This window comes from Maylandia zebra, linkage group LG17 (assembly GCF_041146795.1).
Source record: "Maylandia zebra isolate NMK-2024a linkage group LG17, Mzebra_GT3a, whole genome shotgun sequence".
Classification (NCBI taxonomy): domain Eukaryota; kingdom Metazoa; phylum Chordata; class Actinopteri; order Cichliformes; family Cichlidae; genus Maylandia; species Maylandia zebra.
The window spans coordinates 5,791,361-5,814,152 of record NC_135183.1 but is presented as its reverse complement, the minus strand read 5'-3'; the positions used below and the strand labels follow the sequence as shown (position 1 = coordinate 5,814,152).

At 41.7% G+C, this 22,792-nt stretch overlaps 1 protein-coding gene across 1 annotated transcript in view; it reads left to right on the top strand.

The window, feature by feature from the left end:
* raver2 (ribonucleoprotein, PTB-binding 2) overlaps nt 1-22,792 on the top strand; it is a 105,077-nt gene that overhangs the window by 8,782 nt on the left and 73,503 nt on the right. Inside the window, exon 2 of the mRNA XM_012924001.4 lies at nt 16,091-16,157. Within this exon, the coding sequence (XP_012779455.2) occupies nt 16,091-16,157 (67 nt within the window). The remainder of the gene's footprint in view (nt 1-16,090; nt 16,158-22,792) is intronic.

Sequence of the window (22,792 nt, the reverse complement as noted above, 5' to 3'; positions counted from 1 at the left end):
GCAGACTCAGACTCAGCATAAACAGTTTATGAAAGACTCCACACAGCTGGGGGGCACAGGCCTTGAGGACAAGGGGACTCACTCCGTCTGGTCCAGCAGACTTGCCTGAGTGAAGTCTCCTCATTTGCATCTCAACCTGGTATTGAGTGAAGGTGATGGGTGGGGGAGGGGTGTCAGGAATCTCACAGGAGGCAACATGTGAAGAGAGAGGCTGGCACAGTGGTGTGGCTCTGGATTCCAGGCTGACTGCAGGTGAGGTTGTGGGGGTGGGAGCAGACACTGTGGTGTCGAATCTATTGAAAAACAGATTCAACTCGTCGGCTCTATTCTCACCTCCCTCAGCTCCCCTGCTGTTGGTTGGCCTGAATCCAGTGATGGTCTTCATGCCCCTCCACACCTCTCTCATGCTGTTCTGCTGGAGTTTCCACTCCAGCTTCCTCCTGTAATTGTCCTTAGCCTCTCTGATCTTGTCCTTTAGTAACACCTGGACCTTCCTCACCTCCTCTTTGTTGCCCCCTCTGAAAGCCCTCTTCTTGTTGTTGAGGAGGGCTTTGATGTCCTTAGTCACCCACGGCTTGTTATTTGGGTAACAATGAACAGTCTGAGCTGGAACAATGGAGTCGGTGCAGAAAGTTATGTAGTCTGTGATACACTCAGTAAGCCCATTGATGTCCTCGGCGTGAGGCTCACAGAGTGTTTCCCAGTCGGTCACCTCGAAACAGCCCTGTAGTTCCGCTATTGCCTCCTCTGACCACCTCCTAACAGTCCTGGTGGTCACAGGTTCCCTCCTCACAATTGGCACATAGCGGGGGGTGAGGTGAATCAGGTTATGATCTGACCTACCAAGTGGGGGGAGGGAGGAGGAGCTGTATGCATCCTTGACGTTAGCATACAGTAAGTCTAAAGTTTTCTCTCCCCTGGTGGGACAGTCCACATATTGTTTGAATGTTGGTAGTGTATTGTCCAGTGATACATGGTTGAAGTCACCCGAGATCACAATAAAGGCACTCGGGTGCTGAGTCTGTAGCCGAGCTATGGCAGAGTGGATAGTGTCACATGCAGCTGTGGGGTTAGCAGAGGGGGGAACATAAACAGCCACCAAGATGACGTGAGAGAATTCCCTGGGTAAATAATACGGCCTGAGTCCAACAGCACACAGTTCAGTGTCCGGGCAACAAATCCTTTCTTTGATTGTTATGTTGGCAGGGTTACACCACCGGTTGTTAACTAAAACAGCAAGCCCACCTCCTTTACGCTTACCGCTAGCGATGCTGTCCCTGTCCGCCCGAACAGTGTGGAAGCCTTCCACGGAAGCATTCTCATCGGGAATGACCTGGTGCAGCCATGATTCGGTGAAACACATCAGGCTACACTCTCGGTATTCCCTCTGACTCCGTACCAGTGCTGAGAGCTCGTCGATTTTACTTGCCAACGATCGCACATTTCCCATCACGATAGACGGCAGACACTGTTTAAACCTCCTCCTCGCTTCGAGCCTCCGCTGTCTCACCGTCACCTTTTTTCTTCTCTTCTGTCCTTGACCTCTGCATCCCCGATGTGTTTTCCTCCAAATTTCAGCTGGTACTTCTGCGGGCACTTCTGCGGGCCTGGCCAGCGAGCCGGCCGGCATCAGGGCGATCAGCTGATCTCTGGAGTAAACAGTCCGTGCGTGTAGGAGATGTGCCGCGGTCCCGTTCCATGATAAAAGTAACAGTTCCACGGCCACCAGAAGAACAAAAACTCTCTCAATCCACATGATTGAGTAAGAGATAGACAACGGAGGAAAATACAAGTCAGAAAAAAAAAAGAATACGTAAGAAAAAAGAGCTAAGAGAAAAGCAGGAGCGACTGTAACAGGCTGCACGCTGGTTGGCGCATGCGCATATGTACAGGTAAACACAAATGCATGTAAATATGACAAAGCAGCATGCATCTGAGCTGCTCTTTCCACCCACCTTCTCGCCTTACCTTGCATGCTGTGGTGTGTGTGTGTCTGTGTCATGAGCAGATGTTCATGAAATCTGCCACTCCTGACAGTGGGCGGCCTTTATCGAGCCAGTGTGCAAACGCGCTGTTGTGATTAGCTGTTTACGCTGGCATTAGTCACCTTGAAGTTTTGCACATGTTCGTGTCACAGTTATCTGAAGACACACCTGTTAGACTTTTCGTTGTTCACTGTTCACTGTCACGATGCTACAGCTTTGTTTTTTGCATGTTTCACGGCACAGTTTGGCTGCGAGTCGGGTATGAAGGTGACATTATGTAGGTGAGATAATGGAGTTGGCTGGAGATCTGACGCTGAGCGAGCTCGGGTCCAAAAGATGGTGGAGAGGAAAAAGGCTTGTGTTGTAACTGATGGTTTGGGAGGGCTGATTTTAAAAAACAAACCGTATAAAGCTGTTCATTAAAGCATTTTGTAAACTGATAACGGCAGGGTTATTTTTATGTCATAGCATATTTCAGCTGAAAGTTAAAAAGGGGATTCTTTTTTCCGGTATTTCTTTCTGAACTGTTTGAGAGTAAACAACGAAAGCGGGGCTCGTGCTGACTGGATAAAAGGTTTCAAAGTAACTTGGACGGAAATGCATTGACTGGATGAGTGCGGGAATAATGGATCCATCCATCCATCCATTCGCTTCCGCTTATCCTTTTCAGGGTCGCGGGGGGCGCTGGAGCCTATCCCAGCTGTCATAGGGCGAAAGGCGGGGTACACCCTGGACAGGTCGCCAGTCTGTCGCAGGGCTAACGACTATAATTTCCCAGACTTCTAAAACGATCTTAACTCTCAGCACTGGTTAACATGTGTTTGGACTTCACAGGAGCCCTGCTGTTCACAACTGCTGCCACAGTTGTGTGTGTTTGTAAGTGTGACAGTTGACATTGTCCCGGAGGCTCTTAACTAAACTTCTGGATGCTGTGCATTAATACAAACCTCTGCAACGTGATCGAGCCTTTGGAGCGTGATTTGCCGAGAGACTCGAGAGATCAACGTGAGCTGTGTCTGAGCAGCACGTTTGACCTCGCCACAAAGGTCACGGGCCTCGTGACGACGACTGTAAAGCTCGCCGGGTTCCACATCTGTCACCCAAAACAAGAGAAACCACACATTAAATCCAGCAAGTGACAACTAGAGTGCAGGAAGTGAAGCATACTTGAGCTGATGGGTCTCATTTTGTTCTGTGCATTAACAGCTTGAAGTCATCAATCCCTGCTTTATTCCCATAAACCACTTTCCGGAGGCTTGATCTTGCCACAGGGAACAATGAGATCTGTCACCACGTCTACAATTATACTGTAACAAACAGCAAAAAAACCAAAAGATCATCATGCCTTCATGAAAAGAAAACCCACTGATTAATGAAGTCCACCTGACAGACTGATTCTGTTATATAAAGGATGTAATTATACAGTTTTGAAGGAATTTGCACATTTCAAATTTAGTCTTCTATTCAGCCTGGAGATGTAATCGCCCCTGGTTGTTGTTTTTGTGTCTGTTAAACTGATGCAAAGTCACGCTGGAGTCAAAAGTACTGCGTGCATACTCTCACAGATTCTTTAGCAGTGACTGGGTGCATCAGCTACAGGTGAATATCACCTTACGGCAATTCAAAAGTAAATCTATTGCAACGTTAATTTTTAAACTGTGTTTCAGACTGTTTCACTAATGGAATTTTCCAAGCTGGAAACGCAACAAAACCCAGGTTGTTGGTCCTGGTTATGATTATTTATGATTGGCAATGGTTAAAACAAGAGTGTGCAGTGGTAGACACTGCTGTACATCCTGCCTGTTGGTGTGCAGGGTGCTTCTGCTGGAGCCCAGTACAAGAGGCCATTTAGCTTTTTATGTCTAAGAGCTTCTCGGCAAGCGTTCACATTTCTCTGCAGTTGCTTTGCTTATGTTGCCGTGACGATGCGTTTTAAGTACCGTGCAGTTTTCTGACATTAACTCAAAGCCTGATTGTGGACGTCTTAGAAGTGTAGACTTATACTTCGCCGCCATTGTGCAGGTGCTTCAGCACATTTTAATTTATAATATCTCAAGTGGGGAAACGCCACACGAACCAACTCAAACAAAAATAATGGCTGTTTTTAAATGACGGTTTCACCCTGTGATGGCAGGAGTCTGTTGCTGTGTTGAGTGGGAGTGGCTGCGGGCTCGGTGAGGGGAAAAATAACCTCAAATTTGAGCCCTGTCGCTTCAGGGCCGGAGACAAGCAGAGACGGGTGGGTGTGAAAAGGGGGAGGGAGGCGGGGTCACCCTGGCTGACAGCAGAATCTGTCCTGTCTCGGGGCAAGCCACCTGCTTCCTTCAGCCCACTGGTTCTGCGCTGGCCGAGATCAAATTAGTCAGCTTATCAAGGAAGAAAAAGTGAAGTGAAGAAATGGACAGAGGCAGACGGCTAAATATCGTCGTTCTGTCCTCGAAACGCAGCTTCAGTCAAGAATGCTTGAACCCGTGCGTTTGGTTGATAAATATGCATTAACACCTTTAAGCTGACAAAAATGGCATTAAATGAACTAAACACCAGTTCAAACATAAGATTCTTACTGTTGTGATAAGCACAGGATTCCTCTCTTGTTCATTAACCGAGGACTTCAACGCGTAAACAAGGACATTAGCTAAAGTTTTCCCGACAAATTAGTTTTACTTGAAATCAAACATTTTGATTCAGATTCATTCTGTTTGATTGTGTAAAGAAGACATAAAAGTAACATGAAAGCGACATGGAAACCCCCAAGTTGCACATGAAATGAAAGCACAGTATCTTTTCATTGCAGCACATTAAGGCTTAATAGGCGATCCCGTGCAGTGGTGATGAATGCTTATCGTGTGTGACTCTTTAGCTCACCCACTGAAATCAGCCACTTTAACCCCTCTCCCTTGAAGGCTTCTGTCCCCCCCCGATTGGCTGCCTCTCACAAACAGATGCTTTGAACAGCAAGTGGGTGGGGCTTTAAGATATCCCCTCTCTTTGAACTTGCATGCATCCAAAAGTAGATCAAACCAAGCATTTAGAGCTGAGGCCTGAGCTGTTGTGCACAAACGTTTCAACTTTGACTAAGTTTAATATGATATTAATGTTAAAAAAAATGCTTCATAGGCTTCATGCTTAGTCAGTACTAATAAAAAAAAGTTTCTTACTAACTATTCATGATGTGCTGGGAAGCATCATCAGTGAGCCTGGGTTCACTGGGGGGTTTCTGTGGCTCAACTTCACTCCCAGCCTTGTCCTAAAGCCGTGCCGTGCCGTGCCGTGCCATTCTCATTTGCTGTTAGCGACGGGTAAAGGGGAGGGTGATCTGCTGCCTGGTGACGTTACCTGGATCCGAGGCTACAGGTGCTACCGGGAGGGACAGAGGTCTGTGGGTTGTGTCCTGGCATTCCTGTGCGCTGCTCTCGTCTCTCCTTGTCCTGACATTTCACTCTGACCCGGTGGATTTTCTGGCACACTTGGCTGCAGATAAATCTTGTTTCATGGGTCATGGATATTTTTTCTTCTTTAAATCAATTCTAGGTAAATGTCCAGTTTACCTCTGTACCCTTCTCTGTCCCAGCTATACAAGTTATGCCTCTCGAAATGGTTGTTTTTTGATGAGTTCGGACAGATCTGGGAAATCGGCATTTTCTTACAACACTCCTGGGACATGGAGTTATTAAACCATGCCTCTATTAGCAAAATTAAAAGCAGATGTGCAGTGAAGGAGACTTGTAGGTGTTTCTTTTGAGAAACCACTGAATTTTTAAGAATTTAGTCATGGGTGTTTTTATATTGTGTATTATTTTGTCGATCTCATGTTTTATTTGTAGCACTTTTGGGACGTTTGTCTTTTCTTGTAAAGGAACCTTTGATCTCAATGGGACTTGCCAGTAAAATAAAGGTTAGAGATCTCACCCAAACCCAAGTCAGCTGGAACTGGCTGTGCCACTGAACTGAGCTGGATGAGCAGATAAGAGAATGGATGGAGAACGCAGCTATTTACATACACTCATCTATTGAGGAGTGCAAATAAAAAAAATTCTCAACAACTTCCATTTGTGTGCTGCACTTCCACATTAAGAGTTTGGCAGCCAGTGCACTGTGCACCTCTTTGATCACGTGCCTGCGGCAGCTGAGGTTGATGATGGGCTTGAATCCCTGAGCCTGCTGTGCTGATTCCCTGCATCAGCTGTCTCTACTCAACTGGAAGTAAGAAAGCATCCAAAGAAGGCAAAAAAAGCAAAAGGGAATAATGAAGACATAGAGTGAACACTTTTTTTTTGTCTTACAAATGTGGAGGGGGGTGGGGGAAGAGGTTATATTGAGAAATAAAATTTGAGATTCTCTTTTTTTTGGTTGTTTTTCCCTAAAGGGTAACATTAATTTGGCATGGAATTTTGACTGGGGCTAAAGTTTTGTCCAGTGCCAAAAAAGAAAGGATTTTAAGTAGATGGGGTGGAAAGGCTGGATGTAGAGGGGAAAGGGAAAAAAGGGTGAACGTGAATTGAAGGAGGAAACTTGTTAAACCAAAGGAAGTTGAGCAGTGCCAGTGCAGTGTGACTGTGTAGAACTAGCATCCAGAACAAGGTGTGGAAACTCAAAGAGTGTGTTTGAGAGGCTCAAAGAAAAAGAGAAGTGTGCACTCGTGTGTATTTATGCCTGTCTGCTAACAATATGTGAGTTTGCATGTTTTCTAAGAAGCTCTCCTGGCAGCCATTTGATGGGCCAGTGAACCGTGCTGTGCATGGTTTGAGCCACCTGTCTCGCACACACACCCACACACACACATCTCCGACCAGATATGGAAAACAAAGTATTTGAGATGTGTTAGACATGCCCCATTTTTAATTTCCCCCAAAGAGCCTGTGTTGTAGCCGGATGCAGCCGTTACAGTAGACACGGGCAAAGTTTACGCTCACACCTCAGCGCCAAAGTTTTAGCGTTTCCGATTACAGCTCCAGTAATGTGACTGGTAATCACGCTGTCATTGTAATGATAACACACGAGTGTGGGAGCACCTCTCTGTTTGCTTCCTGGGCTTCGACCCCTCTCCTCTCTGTGGCATAAATCACGCAGTCACTGCCGGTAAGCTGGCCAGGCAGAGCGCGTTTGTCCCCCTAATCCCTCAATCTCTCTGTCACACAGACACGCCAAGTTGAAGCGATGTCCCACTGCTACTTTACCCGAATGGTCCTGTTTGTGTTTTTAAGCCTTCTCATTTATGATGACAGGTGTCACAGTAAACACATTTTTCTCTTGTCATTCCTCGTCTGACGAGTAAAAATCGTTCTACTCTGGTACTCTGACCTTTGTGTTTTCCATTATCTTTCATACTTTCCCCTGTATAGAACCTTCTGTACAGCGACTTTCAGATTGTAACAGGACAACTGGAAACACCTAAACCGACAGATGAAAGCAGTAGAAGGGTTCGCCCAGACAAACCCAGGGAAGCAATTTGCCGTCTGCTAGCTCTTTACATTGGGATTGATTGAAGGTGAGATTTAAAGGACAGTAGCTGACAAAAACAGTGATGAAGCATGCCATTTCACATTACGGACATCACAGTAATATAGCGCTTGTGACACTTGTGATTAATCCACAATGTGAAATGATTTCTCTGAGCCTGCCTCCTGGGACATTGAAGCGGTTAGTGTCAGCCACAGAAGTGCTGCTGAGGATTCGGTGTCTTGTTTAAAGTCACCGAAGCTAAATTGGAGTAATCTGTTTGAAGACGGGCCGCTTTGACTGTTTCCACAAACTGTGGTGCTGAAAAAGCCCAAAGCATATGTTAGGCATCAAAGCGATGAAAGGATATTTTAGAATAATTATGTGCCGTTAATGCTGGGAAATGAGACAGTTTCTTGTTTTTCCTTCCTGTTTCACAAACCCTCTGGAACAGGGGATTCAAACAGAAGGTCCGGGGGCCAAAATCGACCCAGCGGGGACTCCAGTCCGGCCCACTGGGCAGCTCACAAACAATGTGAGAGAAGATCTAAATTTTTTGGGCTTCTAAGTGTAGTTTTCACAAGTTTTTCAGCTTTACTACTGATAAAGACCTCCCCCATGGCCATTTATATTACAGCAAAGTAATTAGTAATAGTTAAATGACAGAAATGTTCCTGTTTTTTCACTAATATAGAAAGTTCTTAATGTACAATAATGAAAAAATTAAGAAAAAGCTTTGTTTTATTATTACAGGACAGTCGTATCGATGAGAAATCAGAACTTTTACTGCAATCTGTTTCTTACAATTTATGCCCAAAAAGTTACAGTGACAGATTTCTTTGATGTACCAGAGCGGCATCTCTTTGTTATGCAGAAAAGTAGATAACCCCTTTAAAAGAAGATATCAATGGTCCAGCCCATTCGAGGTTAAAGTGGGCCGTATGTGGCCCACAGTGTACAATGAGTATGACATACCTGCTATAGAAACTACTGACTGGATCGACTAGTCTGCTGGTTTGATGCTCCTGGTTGTATGAGATGTTAAAATGGGAAGGTATGCCTGTAAGCCTACACCCCGTTCACGGCACACAATAGATAAGCAACAACATTTACTCGTATCTTGGCGAGCACCAGTTTGAGTAGCTTGAAATGAACGTCATGTAGATTGATCTGCGGTGATGGGCGGTGTGCTTCATTTTGTGCCGGAGCTGTTGATCAGCGAACGCAGCTGGAACATACAGAGTGCGGTGCCCACAGGTGTGTAGATGATTATCAGCTGTTTCAGGTGGTGCTTGTCATTTCATTTTCCCTTTAATAGTATTCAGACGGCGCTGCTATCAAATTCTTTATCTAGCTCTTTCTCTCAGGGCACTTTGCTTTAATGCTCCACCAAGTGTACACCCACACATGCACTTACTGATTTGGCCGTGGGCTTGAAGCAAGTGCTGGGTACTGACTGGACTTGCTGGAAATGTCAGCGTTTTAAAGTGTTCAAACATGCACAGGGAACATTACAGCGCTGATTGAAGTGGATGGCATGTTTTGTTGGATGTAAAGAAACTGGTTGACTTTGTTGAGAACACAGTGTAGCTGAGTGGGACTGTTAAAATCAGGATTATTTGTGGCTAGCAGCTGAAAAGTTTGGTTTTAGGTGACTTTGCGTCTTTGTTGTGCCGTTTAATTTTAAACTGTAGAGTCGAACTAAAATGTACACTGAAGTATATCGCACAGAAACTCACAACATTGAAATAAAGTGTAACTGATGAGAGAGCCCACTACAGCAGTCCAACAGAACACTGTTAGACTTTCAACATGACATTTCAGAAATGATCTGGAAACCTTTGCAAGTGTATCAGTTTTCTTTGTCACTCCTTTTGCTGCTATTTTTCTTTTCAGACAGTACAATATGGAAAATTTGCTAGAGGTGTTTTTCTTTTGTTGGTGATACGTTTATATTGAGGACGTCACCAGAAAACGCAATAGTGCTTCTTTTTTTGTTTGGATTTTTGTTCTTTTTTTTGGTAGTCTGTAGGCAGTGTATGCTCTAGGACAGAAATTCTTTATGAATGGAATCTGTCCTTACTCACGTCAACCACTGGAAAAACTACAAAAAGATGATGCCTAGTCCAGCTGCTGTGATGTCTCCGACCCATGTTGTTGTAAGAAGGGCAATAACAACTTGATATGGAGGTACTTTGCATCGTTATCTTGAAATACATGTCATCAGTTTTTTTTAAGACTGATGGCATTTTTGTTGTGAAATCAACCATGTTCTTAGGCATGGGTGTCAAACATGAGGCCCGGGGGTCGTTAAGGAGGAATATATATACATACATACATGATTAAAGTAAGATGATAATTAATGTAGCTAACTGTGTAGTAATGTTAGGATGGTTGCCAAGTAACCTACTAACAATTCAGTTTGTGCCCATATTAAGATTTCAAATAAACCATAACCATGTCAGGGAGTTTTAAACAACTTTTTAATAAAATAGTTTATATTTAACTACATGAGATAATTGTCTTGCTTTGACTTTGAGCTTGGAATTGAGAATTATGTATTTCCACTGTACCCACTACTACATTTTTTTGGCATGGTGATATGGTAAAATAGTAAATGGACCGGTACATTTATAGTGTTTTTCTACTTTATTTCAGCACTTAAAGTGCTTTCTTACAATGAGCTTAATTAAGTGTCCTTTTAGAGTGCTTTTAATCCAACATTCACACACTCATCAGAGGCAACTTGGGGCTCAGTACCTTGCCCAAGGATACGTTGAACTGCAGAATAGTAGACAACTCGCTCTATTTCTTGAGTCGCTCTGTATCCCAGTAACTGGACTAACATAAATGAAGATAAGAAGGATTATTTTTAATACTTGGATGCAAATATGCTTGAACTTTGGAACCCTAGGAGATGACAAAATACAGAGTTTTCTCCTTGAAGAGCATCTGCCAGGCATCTAAAGTGAGAAGAGTCGGGCCAGTAGATTCACTTCCAAGCTAAACCATGTTTAGTTTCAGCTGTGATTCTTTCTGCCTCCAATTATCTGTACAGGCTCAATTAGGCGGAGGGCAGGTGACCGTCTCAGCCATTTGACATTTTGTTAGTTTGCCTTGAGAAGACCTTGGCTTTATTTTACAGTATGCTTTAGTTCACTATTCATCTGTGCCATGAAGTGCTTTCCTGTTAGTTTAACAACATTTGAAATAATCTGAGCAGCATTCCTTTATATGCTTAAGAATCCACCCTGCTACCCAGTTCCATTGGAAGTCGTGCATGGACATGTCATTACACTGTGTGTCCACAGACTTTGGATCACAAGCCTTTCCTCTCCTTTTCCATATTCTTCTCTTCACATCATGTGGGAACAATTCATGGTTTAATTTGCTCAAAGGGTCTTGTTCCAGAAGTGGGGAAAAAATCAAAATGAGTCTTTCTGTTCTTGAGGATTACTAGTGATTTCCATATTGAGGTAAACCATCTCTATTCACTAGGGCTGTCCTGAATGCCATGTTTGAGCTCTGATGAAGTAATAATAATAATAATAATGATGATAATCAACAGGGAATAGTCAAAGCTTCCTCGCTAAAAATCTAACAGCAGATGGACTCTGATATGCGCATCCAATTGCCGAGCACACACTGAATAGCCCAAAGGCGGGCAGTTTAATAAGGAATTCTATTTTGTCTTGCATTCTTGATGAAGTGCAAGACAAAAAATATTGAAATTGTGAATCCTCCATTAGACAGAATAATACAAATTTATTCAGCCGTACTGCCAATCCGGTCTGTAGGTTTGCCTGTCTGTGTCTCTGTACTGAGCCCAGTGGCTGTTTTGAAACACGTACAGAAGTGCTAATTAGAAAGCTGTTGAAATAGCGTAGTGGAACTCTCAATGAAACAAAGAGCAACATTATTGAACAGCATGATTGGAAGTAGAGATCATTAAAACATGGAATGTAAAAGGAAATGGGGTGAAACAAACTGGAATTTCATAAAATAAAAAAAGGAGCAGCCTGGTGTGCTCAACTGGTAAATTGTACGGCTAAGACGGGAGGCTGGATTGTTTGTGCTCCTAAAAATAGTCTTTAAATGTCTTGTGATGTGCCAGTGCTGTGAGAAACAAACTTTCAGCTCAATTTAAGTACAGAATAGCAGAGGGCCATGCAATAAAATGGCTTTGGAGAAAGATGGTCACTGAGTGGTGTAATTTAGCCATGTCTCAGTGTCACAAAGTGCACCGCAGTGTCTGACCGTACGCTGTCCAGAGCAGTAACTACTAATGAATAACTTTTACATTTCACAGGATGCGGAGGCAAAGAAAAAGTCCCGTGTTTTTGTTACTTGTCATTTTTCTTCATCACATACACAGGGGTATTTCTAGCTTCAAGTTGGTGTTCCTCTTAATATAAGAGCTCTGCTTTTTTGTCAGAAACACGCCATTAATGCCAGACAAAGACCAAAAAGAGTAGAAGAAAAGCAACAATTGTGAGACAGAGCTTTAAGTGAATAGAAACATGCAAGCACTTAAACAAAGGACAAAGAAGTAGAGCTTTGGGAATCATTTGTTGAAATGATGACATATTTAGGTGGCTTTCCTGTTGAATTCTATGTTTATCTTGTTATTTAATTGCTTGTAACCGGTGTTGTAATGATATGCTTGTGTGTTGGCATTGTAATGCAAGAAAAAACAAAAAAAAATCTTTGTTTACCAGCTCGTTTTTGACTATAATTGAGTCCCTTGAAAGCATGATGCAGTCTTCATTTCCTGACAGCTGACGAAATATGCCGATGTGTATTTTTCCACTGCGTTTTCTAAAATACAATTTTATTTTTGTCAATTCTAATGAAGCAAACTCTCTTAATATGCTTAAGAAAAGGATATTTTTTAATTTCACAGTACAAACAGAAATAATCAAACAAGTTTAATTTGTTTAATTATTTAATTTCAGGTAGATTTTTTTACCCTTCAGTGTACTTTCAGAATAATGCTGCCAATACCCTGAAACCACTTCTGTCTTAAGCAAGACAGCTGAATCACCAAAAGTCCAAAGCAAAATACCTCTTTGTATATAGATTTTTATATCTCTCTTTGGCTCTTTCCCCCCTCTCTGTGATTATAGCTCGCTCTGCACTGATTTTAAGGGTGAGTGAGCTGACCCTCTGTGTGGGCTGCCTTGCATGGCCTTCGCTGATATAAAACATGGCTGTTCTGTGTGCACGAGTGGGCTGTTAGAAGGGTAGAAAGAAAGAAGACTGTACACATTAGAAAGCCTAATCACCTCCGTCGTTGTTTGACTGAACATTGATGCGATAAATGAAAGTGGAAATGTTTTCTATGAAGTGTCTGTCCACCTGACCTCCCACAAATGCCAAAGCTACATTCGCTCTAGTGCGAGTATTGTATTAAAGAGAGCTCCAGTGTTATAATTATGCAAAGGTGATTTCTTTGTTTTCTGTCTTTCAATAGAAGCACAAAAACTAACCAGCATTAAATGACAGGAAAGGAGAGCACGGCGTATAGGCAGCATTAGCAAAATAAAGAGCTGCTGTGTCCTTACAAATGCTTATCAATTCATGAAAGACTGTTGCCACTTTTGTGTTGTTGTTCATGCTCAAGCCCTTCTAAAAACCAGCTTGTATTGTTGACTATGCGTTTGAATAAAACTGGGTAGGAACATAAAAAGTAGAGGGAGAGAATACCTCCACGTTTATGTAGTGCCTCAGTATTGCTGCTCTTGGACAGGTATGATAGTGACTAAATCCACAAGGGTGCTTGTTGCATATCTTTAAAAGAAAAAATCAGTAAACTCTATCAGGAAGGCTAACAGAGTCAGCCGTGGACAGCAGAGGCTGTAACGTATTGTGTTATGATCTTTTTTTCTCTTTTACTTACCTTTATTACATCCTAGCACTAAAAAGACAAATAACACATTTTGCTGGAGAGTGGAATCTGCTTTTGTACTTTAGTATTAGTTTGTGCCCCTTGTGTAGTTGGATAGAGTGCTGATCTTTGTATTAGCCCAACACCAGATAGAATCATTTCTTTTTTAAGAATACACTCCCAAAAATAATAATAATAATAATAAACTTTATTTATAAAGCACACTTAAAAACCAAGGGTATTCCAAGGCGCTTAACAAGTAACATAGAGAATAAAAGGAAGATAATAGAAATAGGATGAAAGCAACTACTAGGTATTCAAGCAGGTAGCTGTCACTGATACATAGGAAAGCAACAGGTACAGAGCAAAGAAGAAATTAAATGAGCATAAAAGTGCATGATATAAAATCATGAAAGAAATATTAACTAGAAGGAAAGGCAAGATTGAATAAGTGGGTTTTTAGTCGTGATTTGAACAGTGCAATGGAATCAGATGCACGGATGTCGAGAGGAAGGGTATTCCACAGTACCGGGGCAGCCAGAGCAAACGCACGGTCACCCCGGGACTTCAGCTGAGATCTAGGTTGGGTCAGAAGTAGTTGAGTGGCAGATCTAAGTGTTCTAGCAGGAGCATGTGGTTTGAGAAGTTCACTAAGATAACTCGGCGCTGATTTAATAATAGTTTTGAATGTAGGAGTAATATTTTAAATTGAATATGGTACTTTATGGGAAGTCAATGCAAGCTAGCTAGAACAGGAGTAATAGGGCAAAATTTCCTGGTACCAGTAAAGAGGCGGGCTGCTGCATTTTGGACTGTTTGCAGTCTAAGAAGAAGAGAAGAGGGAAGACCGTAGTACAAGGAGTTACAATAATCCAACCTGGAGGTCACAAAAGCGTGAATAAGCTTCTCCAGGTCCTTATGCGGAACATAATGCCCAGCCTTAGAGATAAGGCGCAGTTGGGGGAAGCTAGATATCACTACAGCAGACACTTGCTTATCGAGTTTTGAGCGAGCTATCCAGCAGTACACCCAAGTTACTGACATAGTAACAGGAAGAGCTAGCAAAGGAACCCAGAGCAGCACAGAGTTGGGCACGAGGGATTTTACTGTTAAAAACCACAATCTCAGTCTTCTTATCATTTAAAACAAGATAATTACTCAGGAACCATTCTTTGACCTCCCGCATGCATTCTTGAAAGTAGTGCAGGGACACAGCAAGGTCATCAGTAAGTTCAAAATAGATCTGTATGTCATCAGCGTAACAGTGGAAGGCGATATTGTATTCTTCAAAGATTGCGCCTAGAGGGAGCAAATACAATGAGAAGAGAATAGGGCCTAAAACTGGTCCTTGAGGCACACCACAACAGACCGGAGCGGAGGAAGAGGAGAAGGTGCCCAAGTTAACTGAGAAGGATCTATCAGCGAGATATGATTTAAACCAGTCGAGGGCAGTGCCTCTAATACCCACAATGTGCTCAAGTCTTAATAATAAAATGTTATGGTCCACCATATCAAAGGCTGAAGAGAGGTCCAGTAAAACTAGGACCATAGAGCATCTAGTATCAGTGATTACAAGAATATCATTAAGAACTCTAACCAACGCTGTTTCAGTGCTATGCAATGGCTTAACAGCAGATTGAAATTTCTCAGCAATATTGTTTGTGTCCAAGTACGCCTGGAGCTGGGAGAGAACTAGTCTCTCCAGGATCTTGGACAAGAACGAAAGCTTAGATATCGGTCTGTAGTTTGAAAGGTCATAACAGTCAGAGTTTCTTTTTTTAAGAATCGGGTGGACTACAGCATGCTTAAAAGTCAAAGGAACACAGCCTGAGAGCAAGGAAAAGTTCATAAGAAATAGGATACTGGGTCTGATTACATCAAAACAGTCCTTAGCTATGCGAGATGGAAGAATGTCAAGCACAGTATTAGTATTATTCATTTGAACAACACAAAAAACAACAATTACCTGTTTAAAAAAACAAATCAGTGCAAATATGGAAACTTCCCATCAAAGACATTTTTGCAGAGAAGTTTGTTCGATTGAAAAGTGAGTTTCAAGTAATCATGCTGACATTATCAGGGTTTTTTAAAGGGTGTAAGTGCTGTCTGAGCTCTTAGTTATTTTGAAAATTTGCGTTATTTTTAGTTGTTTTGTACCATTATCCCCACAACTTTGTTCAAAGCTTTGCTTTTGCTTTCTTGTGCAGCATCCATTCTTTCAGTTTCACCAGAAAAGCACAACATTAAATGAAAAAAGCTTTACTTCTGCTTATGCAAAGAATAAATCTTCATCTGTGGAGTAAAGGAGATTTTTTTAATGGGGTTTCAGTTTATTTCAGTTGTTGGTATAACTAAGTTGTGTTAACATTGAGCCCTGTATCAATTATGACATTAGACTATATAATTATATATGACAAAAATTTACCTTTATCTGAGTCAATAGCTGTTACTAGACTAGAGTAGAGAAAGATGATGAGCATCTGTCACATGCTAATAATGCAAAGGTTTCTCTCACAGTTTGTGTATTGGAATGTAATAGCTTACTTTTCCATTTAAGATAGAACCTTTTTTCCCTTGTATATTCACTGCTTAAGTCTTTCATTGTGTTTGCATTTATTCTGATATTTTTCCAAAACAGTTTTTTAAGATCATTGTGGTTTACTGATACTACTTTGATTATTGTATAATCAAGAGTTTTGTAGTTTTTTTTCTCTATTCTTTTTACATTAATGACTTCTACCATTCTGTTTGACCAAATTGTCCCTTACTTTTTTTATAGGAAGTCCATGAAATTCTGAAAGAATATGAACTGAAGTACTGCTTTGTGGACCGCAACAAAGGAACAGGTAAAACTCAACTCTAACCTGACATACACACAAAGTCACACTTGTGTACTTGTGCTATTGAAGATCCTAACCACCTTAGGCTACGTTCACACTGCAGGCGAAAGCGCATCAAATCCGATTTTTTTACCCTATGCGACCCATATCCGATCATGGTATGACAGTGTGAACGGCACAAATCCGATATTTTCAAATCCGATCTGGGTCACTTTCGTATGTGGTACTGAATCCGATACATATCCGATGTTTTAGAAAGCGACTGCTGTTTGAACGGTCATGTCGCATTAAATCCGTCCTTTACGTCACTGACACAAGACAGATGCCAATTATCAGCGCCCGATAAGACATCGCGAACGCTTCCTGGCCATCCAGTGTAGATGTCAGTGAAACTGTTAGGAAGACAACGTAAACATTTTATTTGTACTGTATAATCTGCAGATTCTGACAGAAATCTGCAACTATCCTTTGAAGCACCGCTCCTCTCTAAAACAATAAGCAATAAGAGTAATTATTAGTTTATCTACATTATTATGTAAATAACAAAATAACTTAAAGCAAAAATTGGGAAACGTGAAGTCCAAAGTCTTTATATTAAGGGCCATCAGTCAAACAATACTGTTTGCTCTGGGTTCAAACAGAGCGCCTTGTGTGTGACGTCTTCTTTTGTGCATGCGGGCCGCTTTGAGCGTTCACACTAGAGCGCGTTTGCTGTCGCATTTTATTTTTAGTGTGAACACGCAGACAAAAAAAATCAAATTTGATCAAAAAATCGGAATTGAGCATCAAGACCTGCAGTGTGAACGTAGCCTTAGTTATCCCCTAATAATAACCACCCCAACTCAATGCTTAACTCTAACCTGTCCCTTAACTGCTATTTCAGGATGTAATGGGTGATGAAATTGTCCTGTGGCTGAAATTGTAAATGTTCATGTAAATGTACATGTACCCTAAACACACAGCTATCCCATATCTGTCACGGGTAATTTGTATTTATAGTTAGAATACACAACAGATGTGAGTACACCCCAGTGCATTATCACCAAAATATCAAATTTTGAAACTTGTATCACCTGTCACAGTGTAACTTTAACGCTTGCAAGTTCATTTCCAGAGTGTGTATTCTTGTGTAAAATGAAAAATTTATAGTTTAGATATACTTTTAAAAAATGACATGATCTCATTTCATCTGTCAATAAGATTTGAATATATAATTTGTTTCAACATCTCACGTCCTTTATTCTGTTGACTGAGTCAGTATTTTTTTTTCTGGAGAGATCTCGCTACTTTTCAGAGATCTTGGATGTGTGTTGCTCTTGGTTTCACATAAAAATACCTCAAAGGTGTTTGATTGGATTCAAGCCAGGCGAGATATTTTTCCAGGTCAGAGTTCTTACCTTCAGTCTTCTCTGACTGTGTCAGTGTGTTTTGAATCGTTATCTTGCTGGAACATTCTTCTTCTGCCAGAATTGTGGAGACTGGAAACCATCTTGTCAGATAGTATTTTGGTATATCCACAGACATTCACGCCGCCATCTATAAATGTCATCTATCCAACACCTTTTGCACTCAAGCAGCCCATGTCATTGCAAACCTACCGCTGTGCCTCACTATTGTGACTGTTTTTCACTATTGTAGTCCTGACCAAATTTATGCCAAAAATCCTGGACAAGTGTATCTTGGTCTCAGTGTGCTCCCAGTGTATTCTCAGTACCCATCAGGCTTCTTTTTATTTCTTAGAAAACATTAATCCTTTGGTTTTGTGCCAGAGAACCTGGGTTTCTTTCTTGAATGCCATCCCTAGTGTCTGGCTTTATTCACGGTCCATGGAACTGTCACAAAAAGTTCACTGATATCCGCTGATAACCTACATGTGAAGTCTACAGCGCTCGCCATCTGTATTCCACAACTAGATTGTACATTACAGTATTTATAGCATCATGATAGGACGACGTCAATGCAGCAGCCCTGTTTAGTTGTACTTTGAGTTATTCCCTGACTATTGATTGTTAAACAATCATTTGTCTGGAAAGCCTTTTCCATATGAGCCGTGGAGTTTGCACATTCTCCTTGTGCCTTGCATGGATTCTCCCCAGTTAGTTTCTGCTTCTTCCTACACTTCAAACAAATGCTTGTTAGATTGATCTGTGATTATAAACTGGCCATAGGTGTGAATGGGAGCATCAGTGATTGTGTCTCTCTGTGTTAGCCCTGTGATAGCTCTGGCAACCTGTCCAGGGTGTACCCCAGTGAGAGCTGTGATAGGCACCAACCCTCCCTGCAGTCAAGAACATTCATGGATATCTGATTTCAGCAACTGAACTAACTAGTTCTGTTTCACAGGTTTACGTGTGTGTGTGGGTGTAGGGGTGTGTGTGTGTTAAACTTGAAAACAAGCTTGGGGATTGTCCATAGATTAGTTGCTATTACTATCATTCAGTTAATGATTTGGGGTTTTTATGTTCAAAACTGTTATTTTACCAAGTATTAACTGATTAAACCTCAACCACTACATGTCTAACTTAACCAAAGTATTATATATTTCTTGCATATGTTAGCAGTTTCTATCACAATTCAAATTCCTCCTGCTGTTTTAAAGCTGAGCTTCTTGTAATGACAATCTTCCACATTAAGTCCTCATAAGTCAGGAAATATGAGAGGACCTTCAAATACACACACACACACACACACACACACACACACACACACACACACACAGACGACCCTCTGCCCTTAGAGTGTGTCCCTTTCCAGGGAAATCTTCCATAGTGGCTATATTTAGTCGCAGCAGTCAGCCAAGCACCTGAAACAAAACACTTTTGGAAAGTCGAGCGGAGCTGTAAACAGCTGAGATATCAAAGCACCAGCCTGTCCAAAAGGTTAATGGTGTTTCAGAGCAAATGAGAGCCTGATGAAACACAGGCTCTCATCGGACCAGCGGCCACTGCACTGTACTAATTAGGCCGCTGCGGTAGTGTTAGGCACTGATGAGGTGGGAGGAGCGGAATAAGAATTAAGCATCAGAGGCTGTTTTAGGTAAAGTTTAAGTTTTCTTAAAAAAACACAGTGATGTTACCAGTGGCAACCATGTCCTTCCTCCCCCCCCCCCATTTTCTTTCTTTCTCTCTCTGCCGTTCCTTCTGTCACACTGCCGCCTGCCATTCTCATGGTCTGTGTTTTCCATTAACCCAACACTTTCACCCTTCCTCCTTTTTCTCTTCTCCGTCGCTTTCTCCTTCACTGAAGCACCACTCAGTTTTATTTCAAGAGCTTACTGCAGTAATTTCACAACATAATGTGGGAACTTTTCGTTGTATCAATATTGCATTAGCTGATTGAATTAAGAAGGAGAATATTTTCAGGAGCATTAACACACAGCCTCACAGAGCTCTGCTGAGGGCCCCAGGTGAAAGTAAGGTTGCAAGCTTTGTTTTTTCCTCAACATCTTTTCCCAGGTAATATTGTCATCAATTTTTATTAAGCACTCAACAGTGCTACATTGCAGAAAAGGTGTGGCAGGTGAGGAGGTTGCTCCAAGGAAGGAGCAAGGAGTTTTCCTCAAGACATTATTTTTCCTGCGTTAGCTTTGTTTTAGCTTGAAGCTGGTCAAAAAAGTGTGGTTTGCTTTTTTAAATTTGTCAGAGAAGCGGGATTTCTGTAGTGACTGAGTGAACGTGTGGTGAAATTCACATTGTGATACATTTAGATATTAGTATGTGAGAACAAAGGCTCGCTGTATTTCCATTGCTGTTTCTAATGTTTTTCAAATTTGAGCCTTTTCTCCCTAAACTTTAAAGAAAAAAATGGCACATATGAAGCACCTAATAGTATATCACATGTCATTTTTAGCTCATTGGCCAAAGGAGTCTGAGCTACTATGTCACTGATGTTCTTGTACATCATATTTGGATAGGTCAGTTTGTGATGTGGGTCAGAGCAGCAGTCTCCTTGAAAGTTCAATCTTTGCATTTCTGACACTGCCTGAATTTTTCCAGCCGGTTCTTTTCTATGTACCAGGGATCTTTAGTGGACGTCCCACTGTGGGGTTGTCTGTTCAGTGAAACACAAAAACGGTAGCATAAGTTTGTTAGTGGAAGAAGGTTTGTAGTGTGACCTATCGGTTGTATATTAATATTCCCATTCATGAGCGGTTTCATTTGTATTTCTGTTTAAATGTGCTCTATCTTTCGTGTAGGTTTTATCTTCTAAGCTAATCTGTGTTGTCATATTTATGTCATTGAGCATTTATGCTTTGTTTTTTGAAGAGGCACCCGGACTCGTTAACTACGAAGCCGTGCTGTTGTAATAGATGCCGTATGCAGTTTAGCATTTTCTTGCTGAAATATGCATCGTGCATGTACTGTTTAGCACCTATGGTCCCTTTCCACATGTGCAAGCTGGCGCTCCCTTAGGAACGTATCCACTTACTGACCATCAGAGATGCAGGCTTTTGAACTGAGCGCTGATAACAGGCTGGACGGTCTCTCTCCTCTTTAGTTCAGATGATGGGTTGTTAATGTTTTCCATTTGGATTCATTCCACTTTAAATGAGGTTTGGCCCATTTTGGTGACGTTTCTGAATCATGTTCACATATGGCTTGTTCTGTGAATAATCTGCTTTAACCTGCATGACAGAAGCATGTCTGTTTTTAATTCAGCGTACACAAAGATTTCTCTTTTTGCAGAACATTATTTGGACATTTTTCCATGATTTGTAGATGCTAATTTAAGATGAAGCCCAGCCAGTCTACCTCTCTAAGATGCTCTTTACATGTTACTGAAGTGTTGTCACTTTACCTAATTAGTTGCAAAATGTTCTTCCAGCTGTTTCCTTTTAGTACTATTTACTTTTCCAACCTTTTGTTGCCCCTGTTCAAATCTTTTTGACACGTGCCGTATACTACCGTGATATTAAAAATGAGTCGTGAAATAGTCAGATGTCTTAATTTAAACATTTGATATGCTTTGTGTTTTCTGTTGTGAATAGAATATAAGTCAACGAGGTCTGCAAATCGTTGCATTCTGTTTTTATTTACATTTTTGCACAATGTCCCAAGATTTTATGGAACTGGGGATGTTCTCAGATTATAACTTGGACATTAGGCCTAACCACTGTTAGTCATGAAACCAATGAATCTCTTGTAAATGTTTTCTTTTTCATTCCCTGAGTCCTGCTGAGCCTGGCTGTTGGTGTGTCTTTGTGTTTCGTGTTGTAGTAGACAAGCCTCCACAGCTTAAACCTTGTTATTCTGCCCATTAACTCTGTAATCTTATTGAAATAAGTACAAATGGGGTTGTTGTAGGTGGACTGCAGCCTCAGCAGACAGGCTAGAAAATGCTTCCTGAGCTCGTGTTAGTGTGTCCGTGCGTGTTCAGTTAGAGGTGTGGAGGATTGATTTCAAGCCACTGTAGCATTTACCCAGTGTGTGAGTGTGTGTGTGTCTGAGTGTGTGTGCTGAAGGACTGAATATTTTGCTGTGATCCATGTAACTCCCTGGCTTGTCGCCTTGTCACTTAAGCTGAACGCACACGTCCATTTAGCTCCTGTAGTTTTGTGCTGGTGTGCGCATGCTTTTGCGGTGACGCACTGTTTACATGTCTGCATATGTTTAGTGTGTGTCATAACAAATGGACTGCTGTGTTTTATAGTGAGAGTAATGTTGGTCTTGCGTGTATCTGTTTTTGTGTTTTGGTTGCTCAGACTTGCCAGCCATTTGGATCAGTTTTCATGGCAGCTGGATAACATCACACCAACCGAGTGTTTACAGTCTGACTCACCCTCTCCTTCCTCTCTCTCTCTCTTTTGCTCCCTTCCCTGTGTCTCTCTTTCACCTACACTCTCTTCAATCTCACAGCTTAGAAAGAATAACAAGATTTTGCTCCTCTTTTCTTTCTTTTTTTCTGTGCTGCAGTGGTTGATGATGTCAAGGTGAAAGGGAGGAAATGTCACAAAGTTAAGGTTCAAGTTCCGAATCCTCCGCACTCTTAGTGACACGTGGTAGTGTATACATTAGTTTCATCAGCTTTCAGTTGAGAGAGGATCGTAAACTCATCAGCAGTTTGGATCTGTAGAAACCAACAATGTAACTGCAGCTGAAAGTATAACAAAGATACTCACTGTTGTTGATTTTTACTTTCATGCCTCTCATAAAGCCTCTGCATGTGTGCGCGTGTCTATTTACTGTCTCTTTATGGGAATGAAACTTGTAGAGCTCAAGTGCAGCCCTCATTTTCCGACAGCCCGAATCCTCCTATCGTTGGTGAAACAATATATTTTGATGTTGAGGGTTTTACATGCCAACAACTTATTATGTACTTGGTATAAGTTGTTAATAGCATTTTAATCAATGGCAAAGGTTAAAATATCATTAGTACAGTCTAAATATCTAGAGAGTATATCAATATGCTTTCAGATGTGTGGCTACATGTTGGTGACCTTTTCCTAGATTCTGGCTCCACTGACAGGTGAGTCATGACTGGTAATCGGCGTGAACTGGTGACCAGTCCAGGGCCTACCCTGCCTCTGGCCTTTTGACACGTGACTCCAGCCATGCTACAATCCTGATTTGAGAAGCTGAGTAAGGAACTGGATAGATGGATCTTATATTCAGTTGTATTTTCATGTTAAAAATGTAAATGTG